This window comes from Hydra vulgaris, chromosome 11 (assembly GCF_038396675.1).
Source record: "Hydra vulgaris chromosome 11, alternate assembly HydraT2T_AEP".
NCBI classification, from domain to species: Eukaryota; Metazoa; Cnidaria; class Hydrozoa; order Anthoathecata; family Hydridae; genus Hydra; species Hydra vulgaris.
Window position 1 is genome coordinate 22,471,490 of NC_088930.1, and position 12,576 is coordinate 22,484,065.

Here is a 12,576-nt window from a genome sequence, read left to right on the forward strand (position 1 = left end):
TTACTATAACATTAATGTAGTTATCATCTTCCGCAGTAAGAAATGCAAAAATAGCTCGTAAGTAAGGGTTTTTTAACTAAAATAAAAAGCCTTTTAATTATTTTTTTTATTCAGTTAGAAAATGCAACACAAATACCCTCCTAATATCAGGGTAAAACTTAATACTTGCGTGCTTAGGAGCTTGCAGTTAGAAACCCACAATGGTGGCCGCTTTTCAGAGAATCCAGATAATGCCATAGCAACAATTGGAAGAGATGAGTCTAAAAATATGAATATGTTAACTAAAACAAATTTATCAAAGAATTTTGAACCATATCTTTTTCACATTTGTCTGAATGATTAAATGTTAAAAAATGAAGATTCAAATTAATAGCATCACTGTATTTATATTTTTAAATTTTTATTTGAATTATTTATTCTGTTATATATTATAAAATTTGGTATAATACCGCTGCAGTATTTAAAATTCAGTTATACTACACCGTTCTGTATATCATCATCATAATCATCATCATTATCATCACCAACATCACCAATATTATTATCTTCATCCTTTTTATTGTCTTCATCATCTTTATTGTCATCATCATCATCATCATCATCATCATCATCATCATCATCATCATCATCATCATCATCATCATCATCATCATCATCATCATCATCATCATCATCATCATCATCATCATCATCATCATCATCATCATCATCATCATTATCACTAGCTTTGCAAAATGCAATGAGCAAGCTTTGTGCAATTTCCAGATTTATATTAAAAATAATAAGCTGTATAGCTTTAGTTTTAAAAAAATTGTTTTGAAAAAACTTCCTTTATTCACTTATAAAACAGTTAAATACTGTTAAAAATAAACAACAACAAAAATAACCTTTTCGCTCTGGTTAGTAATCCCTGCAAATTTGACTATTTAAATGGAGAAAGAACCAGGTTTGTTAAAAATTTCAAATTTAGCCAGGCTGGTGTCCGGTTGGCTACTAATTTATTTTTAAAATAAAAACATCAATAAATATACTTACCAGTAGGTGTGTTTTTTGAAAGTTTTTCTGAAGGATTATAACTAAGTAATTCTATTGCTAAATGCAGTCTATTGTTAAAGAGTGCCATTGCTGCTGCCCTCTCAGGTTCTCCATCTATTGTTAACTTGTAAAGTTTATCTTTTATTTGAGCCTCACCAACATCCCAATCACATAACTTAAGTGCAGATGTTCTAAATATCAAATTTCTTAAATGAAAATATTATGGAATAACATTGCATATTATTTTAATTTAAATAATATAAAATGTTATTGCATTTTATTAATTTAAAAAAATATATATTATTATAGCAAAAAAAAAAATATCAGTTTTATTGTAGTTATAATTTTTTGTTATTTTTATGAGTTAACTTGTTTTTTTAACTAAATTCAGCTCTCCGAGATTTTGGAGAAATTTCAGTCACCTCTCTCTCTCTCAACCTTAAACTCCAAAACAAAACCTTTTTAAACAAGACTGCTGCAGAGAGAAACAGGTTAAATGAGGCCTCCGCAAAGAGAAATATGTTAAACGAGACTGCTGTAAAGAGAAACAGGTTAAATGAGGCTGCTACAGAGAGAAACAAGTTGAGCAGCGATAGAAGGGTTTTTTTCAAAACAATTTTTAAAACTCAAAAAAAAAATTCATTTTTTAAAAATTGAAACTACAGATGTCATTTTTTAACAGACAGTAAAAGAAGATTCAGTTAAACAACTATCAAATAGTTTAAACAGTATCAAAGTGAGACTTTTAGAAAACACTTTTGCAGAGATGTATTTGTCACAAGAAGTATTTTTGTCACAAGTCATGTAGAGAAATATTTTAAATATTGCTCTTGGTAAGAAACTCTGCAAACCTTGTAAACAAAAGATTGCCAGAAGAGAATCTTACAGAAGTCAGAGTGAACAAGATGAGGAATTTGTTATAAAGCATGTACACGAATTAAATGTGAAAGTAGAAAAACAACTAAAAAAAAGTACTCCTCAATTTTTATTTCGAACCAAGTAATAATTTTAATACAATAATATAAGAAGATCAAACATTAAAAAATAATTACTTACTCTTGTGGGAATCTAATATAATTTTGATCTTTTGCTTTATTGGTACCCATAAGCTTGCGCACAGAATAAGAATCAAAACTATTAGATGCTTTTTCAAATGATATTTTAATGTCTTTAATGTTTCTACAAAGTTTTTTTGTTTTTTTCATTTTTCTTTTAATAATAGCCCAGTACTTTTCAATTACTCTCAATTCTGAGCAGTTTAGAGGATTTTCTGTTTTAGGCACAAATTTCACATTATTCTTTTTATACCATTCCATAGCTAGTTTACAATAATAAATTGAAGCTAAATCAGGCCAGAACACAGGTCTGTTATTGTGTGATTTAATGAGAGGTAAAAGGCGTTTTTGTAAACATTCTTTAACATATATTTGACCAGAAAGTGCGGACTGAGAAATATAAGGTGCTGATTTTTTGCCACAACTGCAAATAGCTTGCCAAATCAAAGCTTTTTTAGCAAACTTGTCATGTTTTGTGTATTTAAATTTCTTATCTGCTTTTTCTCTATATTTGACAATATAATAAACAGCACCAGGAATTTGTTGATGATTGTACTTGAGATAAGTTTCATTGTCTTCAATAATACAGAAATGTTTAGAAACAAAATTGTCATACAACTTTCTGCCACAGGTTCTTGCACTTTTTTGTTGAGTTTCAGAATGGTTGGGCACTTTTTTTGCTTTGAAAGAATGAAAACCATGTTTGTTTCTAACTTTTGCAACAAAACTATGAGAAAATCCATATATAACATATTTTTTTGAAAAACAATTAAAAAGATTTTATTACAACCACTAAAAAAAAATGACGTGCTTATTCTTTCTCATTTATTTTGTGTACACGCTTTATCATCATTTAAATTATTAATATAGTAGATAGATCTCCATAATTTTAACAAATCCCATTCAAATCTTCAAAACATACTCAGGAAGACAAAGGTTGCATCGATTAACAAAATGGTAAAAAAATTAAGTAGAAAAAGTAAAAGTATTGTCAATATTTCCGCAAAAAAAATTCAAAATAAAACCTATACTTTATTTATATGTGATCACCTATACTTTTCGGAATCACTGCATTAAAAGCAAGTTTGGTAGGCTGATTCGTGGCGTTCAATAAATCTCAATACATCTTTAGATGGATCTCCATAATTTTAACAAATTCCATTCATATCTTCAAAACATACTCAGAAAGACAAAGGTTGCATGCATTAACAAAATGGTAAAGAAATTAAGTAGAAAAAATAAAAGTATTGTCAATATTTTCGCGAAAAAATTCAAATTAAAACAAATAGTATTAAAAAGATGTTCTTACAAAACGATTATTGTTTTCTGCTATCAATAAATACTGTGTTCTTACAAAATGACTATTGTTTAACTTCTCATACCTGCCCCCATAAGTTGGTCAATTTTAGAGGTACAAAATAACATTGCAGTTACAGAGGCAAAGATTGCTAGGTGGCTTTTTAACAAATTTGTTATTATTTCTCGATTGTTTAAGTGTAAAGTTTTACCTGTAGGTGTATTGAGATTTATTGAACGCCACGAATCAGCCTACCAAACTTGCTTTTAATGCAGTGATTCCGAAAAGTATAGGTGATCACAATATGGTATGTATTGACAATTATGAAGATTCTGTTAAAACATTTTATGGCTCAGGTGATTTTTGTTGAATTTGGAGAGATTATGTAAGCATTGGAAGGAACATCTATAAACATCTAAATGTAAGCATTGGAAGGAACATCTATAAACAAAGAAAAATTTTGTGTTATTTAAAGAAACTATGTCTTATACAAAGAAAATAATTACAAGTTATACAAAGAAAACAATCCATAAGTTCAAATAAGCTCCTTAAATCTACTTTATCTAGACCAAAAAAGTGCCTTTTGCCATGTGCAAATGGTAAACATATTGTTTGTGTTTATTCTTATCACCAAAATGCTAAAATTAGTGAATGACTTAAATATTAGAAATATTACAAGCAATATTAAACTACAGATGATGCACAATAGCAGTAGCCTATAATGATAAGTGGTAGATTGGCATTATAACCAAAATCAATCTGGAAGAAGGTGATGCTAAAAACTATTACAATTACAGTCAAAATAACTTGAATCTTCTTGTTTATTTATCAATCAACATCCAGTATATTTTTAAGTAACTTTTTGATTTAAACTTAATTTATTTTTGTTGTATTAGTTAGAACTTATTTGTAATTTCTTGAAAAAATGATATATAACTTTGAAATTATATTATTTCTGTTTTTTTCAATTTAGATTTTGTGTAACAAAAAAAAATCATAAAAAACTAACAATATTGATAGCAAACAAAGAAAATTTTTATACGGGAGTAATTTGAGATATTAGATCCCAATGTTGGGTAAAATGAATAAATTGTTTTCCTAATTTTAAAGCATGTCCTTTTCATATTACGAATTGCTCCACATTTTTGACTGAAAGTCAAAAATGTGGAGCAATTCACAATAAGTTTCAAGTTTCAAAAATCAAGTCAAGTTTTGAAATATGAAACAAAAAGCTAAGCTTCTATCACAATGCTTAAATGATGTGCCTATTTTTTTTCTACAAATGCCACCTTGGTTGCTGCTTAAATAAAAAAAAGAAGAAATAGAAAACAATTAACAACAAACAACAAGTTTCATCGATCAAAACTTAATTTTCTTTAAATTCTTGTTCTCCTATCACCAAGTTTTTCACAACTTAAATAACTGTTACCAGCAGTCTAGTTATAAGTGAATGTATAATGTTAACAACAACAACAACAACATTTAAACAATGTAAAATTGAAAAAAATTAATATTTTTTATAATCTTTTTAATAAAAGATTTATATTTCTCTCTCTCACTCTTTTACATATATATACATATAAATATATATACATATAAGTATATATACATATAAGTATATATACATATAAGTATATATACATATAAGTATATATATATATATATATATATATATATATATATATATATATATATATATATATATATATATATACATATAAGTATATATACATATATATATATATATATATATATATATATATATATATATATATATATATATTATATATATTTATATATATATATATATATATATATATATATATATATATATGTATATATATATATATATATATATATATATATATATATATATATATATATATATATATATATATATATATATATATATATATATATAAAGCGAGTTTGCAATTTCTTACACGTTAAGGGTATTGAGCAAATGGAATGGCCACCCCAGAGCCCAGGTATGAATCCCGTTAAACATGTATGGGAAATCCTGTTCAGGGCCAACAGGGCTAAAAAGCCACAAAATCAGGATGAACTTTAGAACTTGCTGCAAAATGCATGGAATAACATCACTCCACAGCACCTTCAAGATCTTATTGAGTCTATGCCTCGATAAATTGAACAGCTCCGTATAGCTGAGGGTGGACATACTATGTATTATTAATTCTTATAGTTCTCGATTCACTATTTACTGTAGTTTATGAAAAAGGTAAACACTGTACAAATATAGAGTGATGGTTTGGTGTTTCTGTTTTATCTAGCAAAAAAATTCCATTAAAAATTTGCTGGACACATGACTTTTTTCCGTCACTGTATATATATATATATATATATATATATATATATATATATATATATATATATATATATATATATATGTATATATATATATATATATATATATATATATATATATATATATATATATATATATATATGTATATATATATATATGTATATATATATATATATATATATATATATATATATATATATATATATATATATATATATATATATATATATATATATATATATATATATACTTTATATATATATATATATATATATATATATGTGTGTGTATATATATATATATGTGTATATATATATATATATATATATATATATATATATATATATACTTTACGGCTAAGAAAACGTGTTTGTAGTAAAAAATGGCTCTTCGTTTGTTTGTGGTTTTAAATCTGACAAAATTATAGTTAGATGTCAAAACACATGAATTTAATTGCAGGAAATAATTAAACCACAAAAACGTAAATTAAAAGACTAGATTTTAAATGTTTTTAAAAACATTTTAAATGTTTTTAAAAACATTCTGGCTGTTTTTAAAAACATTCTGACTGTTTTTAAAAACATTCTGAGTGTTTTTAAAAACATTCTGAGTGTTTTTAAAAACATTCTGAGTGTTTTTAAAAACATTCTGAGTGTTTTTAAAAACATTCTGAGTGTTTTTAAAAACATTCTGAATGTTTATTTTATTATTTTTAAATAAAAACATTCTGAATGTTTTAATTTGTATTTTTTAACTGTAAAACATGCACGGAGTGTTGCTACATTGACTATCTTATAGCCTGACTCGCAACGGAGTGCTGCTACATCAACTGACAAATAGCCTGACTCGCAACAGAGTACTGCTACATCGACTGAGGGCTTGGGCAGGCAGTCTATCAAATAATTTTAAAGAAAAAAGTTTTTCCTGTCTTTAAAATTAAACATTTAACCTAAAACTGACATTTTATCGTAAAAACTTAAAGACGACCATGCCAGAGTATATATGTGTGTATATATATATATATATATATATATATATATATATATATATATATATATAAATATATATATATATATATATATATATATATATATATACATATATATATATATACCCACAATGTAACTAACAAATATATCTTAAAAAATTATCTATTACTTTATAATATATATAATTTAGTACTTACAAAATAATTATAAACATAACACATCTAATTCAATAGTCTTTTTAATTTAATGAAAAAAAGGTTTGAAAAATTACACAATTAAACTTAAGACTTTAATTTAAAATAATTTATTTAGTTAAAATCAAAATAAAAAAGTGCTTACCTTTCAACACTTGAATAATGTTTTGGTGTCGAAGAATCTTCTTGTGAGTCAAAACTATTTTGTACTAATGAAAAAGAAAAAAAAGAAAAACAAATAAGTTATAAGACAAATAATTTAAACAAAATATAAAAAGTATAATTAAAAAATAGTTGAAAAATTTTAGAAATTCTTGAAAAAATATAAAAATTTGTTTTGTATAAAAAAAACTCACCACTAGAGACCATATCTTCTTTGATTATAGCTTTTACTCCTAAAAAATGTCTTGTTTTCCGTGCATCTAAAAATTTTTTTATTTTAAATATGTTAAATAACTTTTAACTTTCAAGAAATTTTACATTTATTGTGAGCACTACATTGAATTCTTTTTTTTAACTTTTCAGTTAATTTAATTTAAATTAAAAATGTAGTAAATTTAATAACTTTCAATGATAGTGCATCATCACCATCAGTGATAGTGATGGAGCACTTATCTTATATGCAAACCCTACCAACAACACCTGGTAAAACTATATCTTACTGACTTTAAGTTTTCTCTAAATTGTTTCCTTGCTCTGTAACTCTTTTTTTCCTAGTATCTCCCAACTTAATAGTGGTTGCTTGCAGCCTTGTTGGGAGTGAATCAGAATTATATATATATATGTATGTATGTATGTGTATATATATATATATATATACATATATATATATATATATATATATATATATATATATATATATATATATATATATATATATATATATATATATATATATATATATATAAATATATATGAGATAATAAATATATATACATATATACATAAGATAATAAATTTAAATAAACAATGTTTACTGAGTTAATATTTAACACTAAACCAATTAGGATAAAATTGAGGAAAATAAAATTATCTAAGAAGTTTTTATACAGTACTATTCCAACTGTGTTAACCTTTAAGCATACCAAAATAAAAAGAAAGTCAATTTCAGTATTTATTGTTCTATTTAAATCTGAAATTAAAACAAGAAAAGATATTGCCATTAAAGTTAAATTTAGTAGCTTAAAGCATAATAAATATTTCTTGAAAAACCAAAAAAAAGCATATATATATATATAGAGATATATATATATATATATATATATATATTTATATATATATATATATATATATATATATATATATATATATATATATATATATATATATATATACTACTGTATATTTAGGTACATGGTACTAATATATTCTATTACTGTATAACCTTTAATTTTTGAAATTTTTTATCTAAACACTTTTAAAAAAAAAAAAATAATAATAAATAAAATTAAAAAAAGATTAGCCATTGTAGATCTCCTTTATCCACAACACAGCCTACCCTAATATATTAAAACTTCCATCTAAACTTTTTTTTATATGAGATTATCAGTAACAGTATGCAGTGATTATTATATATACATACATATGTAAAATCAGTAGAACACAATGAAACTTAGCACCTTTTAAAATTAATTTCTAAAAAAATGAATAAAAATGACTAAACAAATATTAAATTTTTCTTCAAAATCCTTCTTTGTCAAAAGTTTACTTTGAAAATTTTTTTTAAAATTTAACTTGATCTTTACCTGGATTTATTTTGTGATGATATAAAAAGAAAGAAAAAAAAGAAAGAAAAGATTTAAAGAAAAATATAAACCGAAAAAAAATCATTCGCTCAATAAAGTTACATCCATGTTAATCGCACAGTGATTCTACATGAAAATTTAAATGCAGCCACAGTTTAATGAATTAAATGTAGCCACAGTTTGATGGATTTAAATGTAGCCAGTGTGATGGATTAAAATGTAGCCACAATTTGATAGATTTAAATGTAGCCACAGTTTGATGGATTTGAATGTAGTCATAGTTTGATGGATTTAATCCAAAGAATATAAAGCATCTTCAGAAGAAAACTTCAAAATCTATTGATAGAGAAATTAAAGCAATTTATCAGTTAAAAAAGTTATACACACTTTTAAATAAACAAAACAAGTAAGTTTATTTTCAGAAATAGTAGTACTTGCAAATGTATTTGCAGTACTACTATTTCTGAAAATAAACTTACATTTGTATTTTTTACCTAGGTTTATCTATAGTTCTTCATTGCTCTGTAGGATAATGATTTATTTACACTTTATGTGTCACATGTCATAAAAAAAAAAAGTAAAAAAAAAAACTTAATTACAGCTAGAAGCGAATTGTTATAAAAGAAAAAAAATCCGGCCAGAATTCCAGTATATCCCTACTCTCCACTAAACATTTGTGGGTTGATATTGATCCAATATTTTGTAAGCCAAAACAACAACAGCATTCCTTGATGAGTACTTTTTTTTTTTTAATGTTAATTCACCTCCTCAAAGCCATGAAGGCCACTACAATACTTAATTGTGGTTACAAAACTCTCTAAACTCTATAACTCCGAAACACAAACCTTGAAGAACAAGGCCGCTGCGCAGAGATACAAGTTGAGCGCATTACTACCAGAACCACAGTGGGGATCAAACTTGGATCTTCTTGCTTATAAAGTGAGTGCTTTACCACTATAACATTTTTTTACTAAGTATTTTACAATACAGAGTATTTGAAGTATATGTTTAATTGTGGAATGTTAATCATCTGGAGACTGCTACTCATTGGCAAAAAAACTACTTCATTCTCTTCTTCCTCAATATAAAAATTGCTAACATCATTATTTGATGCGTGTCTTCAATTAAAGGTAAAATAAGTATCTTCATTTATATCACAATAATGTCCTTTTTGATATCCAAACTCTGCCAGTTTTCTTTGCACTAATAAATTATTATTTATGCAAAGATTAGTTTAGATTGCAGCTATATGTAAAAATTGATTTAAAGTCTTTCGTAAAGTCTTTTTTTTATTTTATAATTCATCTCCCTAAGGCCAAGAAGGCCACTACAGATGAGGAGGCTACTTGCGGTTATAACCCTCTCTCAACTCTATAAAACTGAAACATAAACCTTGACGAACAAGGCCACTGCGCGGTGAAACAAGTTGAGTGCGGTACTACCAGGGACATGGTGGAAATCGAACTCGAAACCTCTTGCTTATGAAGCGAGCGCTCTACCACTACACCACTACCGCATCTTCTACTCCAACCACTCTTGACAAAATATCTTCTAAAGATTCTTTTTCAATTTTAATGTAACTTAGTATGTTTTTGCGCCGGTCTTTTGTTTCTTTTTTTCCACACTATTAATTCCTTAAAGGGATCCCAAACCTCCAAAACATGTTGTTTCATATTTAAGAGAATAACAAAATAATGTTTGGGCTAAATTTTTTCAATTAAAATAAAAGAATAAATGCATACCAAGAAAAATTTTTATTTTATTTTAGTCAAAGCTCGCCTTCTCTGTTTTGTTCAAGGCCGAAAAGTCAGCATAATATATGCCACAATCTACAGACTTGATAATTTATTCAAACACATTTTATTCCTAAGAGTTTTACAAATTATAAAACTTTTTAAAGGAAGATTATCTTCATATTTCAAATATTTAGTACATGATGTCATTGATATTTCTGTTTGTTTACATAATCTTTTACACAAACAAAAAAATCAATGAAACTCAACTAAATCAACTAAAATTAATAACTAAATACCAAAACTCAAATTATATCAACTAAAAATAAACTAAAACTCTTAGGAATAAAACGCGGTTGAATAAATTATCAAGTCTGTAGATTGAGACATAAAATATGCTGACTTTTTAACCAACAACAAAACGTAGAAGGCAAGCTTCAACTAAAATAAAAAAGTTGGTTTTCACAATTTAACACAAAATTAAAACAAATTTATAATAAATATAATTTATAATAAGTATAACACTAGTAAAAATTGTCATCTTTTAAAACCTATTTTTTAATAATTTTCTTAAATTAAAATACTAAAATGTTTAGTCTTTTCTCAAAATATGTATTATAAAAATTAAAAGCCAGCAAAGCATTAATTTTCTAATTAACTGATTATTTGACATAAAATATTAAGTACTTCTTGAGTTATTAAAAATTAAAGGACACTGAATTTTTTTTAAACAACTTTTGTTTTATAGTGTTCTACTGATATATTATCTGCATATATATATGTGTATAAATATATGTATATATATATATATATATATAAATATATATATATATATATATAAATATATATATATATATATATATATAAATATATATATATATATATATATATATATATATATATATATATATATATATATATATATATATATATATATATATATATATAGACACACACACACACATACATACAATGATATATATTTATACAAAGATACATATATTGTCGGGGATAGTGCAAAACCGTGTAACTAGCAATGGATAATACCTCGTATCTACAATATATTTTTTTTACTGGAGAAGTTTAAAACTTTATACATTTTTTTATTTCAACAGAATTTGGGTTCATTTTAGTATAAAGAGTATTATTCATGTTTTTTGTAATGTCAACAATAGATATTTGGTGTTAAACTTGGTAATATCCAAATACAGTAGCCAATGCTAGTTAAGCGGATTTCCCCGACAATATATATATTTACACAAAGAGTGTAAATATATAAATATAAATGTTGTGCACCAAGCTTTACATGAAACATCACTAATAATCTTATACTAAAATAGCCATTTGTGAGAGCAGTACATAAATTAACTGAGAAGTTTGACATGTATAATCTAGATATGAAAGACATTATAGCAAAAGATTTTTTTGTTATTCTTTTTTTTCTTTTAACTGTCTAGAATAAAATCAAAATTTTAAAGCTTTGTGAAAAATGTATTAGGACACTGTGCTTAAATGTACAAGAATTTAATATATATATATATATATATATATATATATATATATATATATATATATATATATATATACATATATATATATATATATATATATATATATATATATATATATATATATATATATATATATATATATATATATATATATATATATATATATATATATATATATATATATATACAGCCCTTGGAATTAGGGTCGGCATTCAGCAATATTGACCTAACTCCCAACCTCAAAGTGTTTGAGGTCGGCAAAAAATTGCCAACCTCATTTCTATGTTTCATGGTAAGACCTTTGAATAAAATTTTTTTTGCCAACCTGATGCCGACCTCTAAAATATTGAGGTTGGCTCAATTATTGCAGACCTTATTTTTCCCAATTCCAAGGGTTATATATATATATATATATATATATATATATATATATATATATATATATATATATATATATATATATATATATATATATATATATATACACACACACTCCTAGTCAGCACTTATGGGGACATGTTTTTTTGTTCCCATTTTGTTTTTGTTTTTTTCCTTTTTCTTTACTATTTTTATCATAAATAAAATCATTTTTTAATTTTTATCATATTTTTATTTTTATTTATACATATTAAAATTTATTTTTTTATTATAAAAATATGTTTTTTATATTTATTTTTGTTATTCTTATTTA

At 24.6% G+C, this 12,576-nt stretch overlaps 1 protein-coding gene across 1 annotated transcript in view; it reads right to left on the minus strand.

Annotated features, from left to right (window-relative positions):
- LOC101237679 (GATOR2 complex protein MIOS-B) overlaps nucleotides 1-12,576 on the minus strand; it is a 60,817-nt gene that overhangs the window by 6,514 nt on the left and 41,727 nt on the right. Inside the window, exons 22-26 of the mRNA XM_065810480.1 lie at nucleotides 7,253-7,318; nucleotides 7,042-7,105; nucleotides 1,036-1,226; nucleotides 166-260; nucleotides 5-76 (exon numbers count right to left, since the gene is read on the minus strand). Coding sequence (XP_065666552.1) covers nucleotides 5-76; nucleotides 166-260; nucleotides 1,036-1,226; nucleotides 7,042-7,105; nucleotides 7,253-7,318 — 488 coding nt within the window. The remainder of the gene's footprint in view (nucleotides 1-4; nucleotides 77-165; nucleotides 261-1,035; nucleotides 1,227-7,041; nucleotides 7,106-7,252; nucleotides 7,319-12,576) is intronic.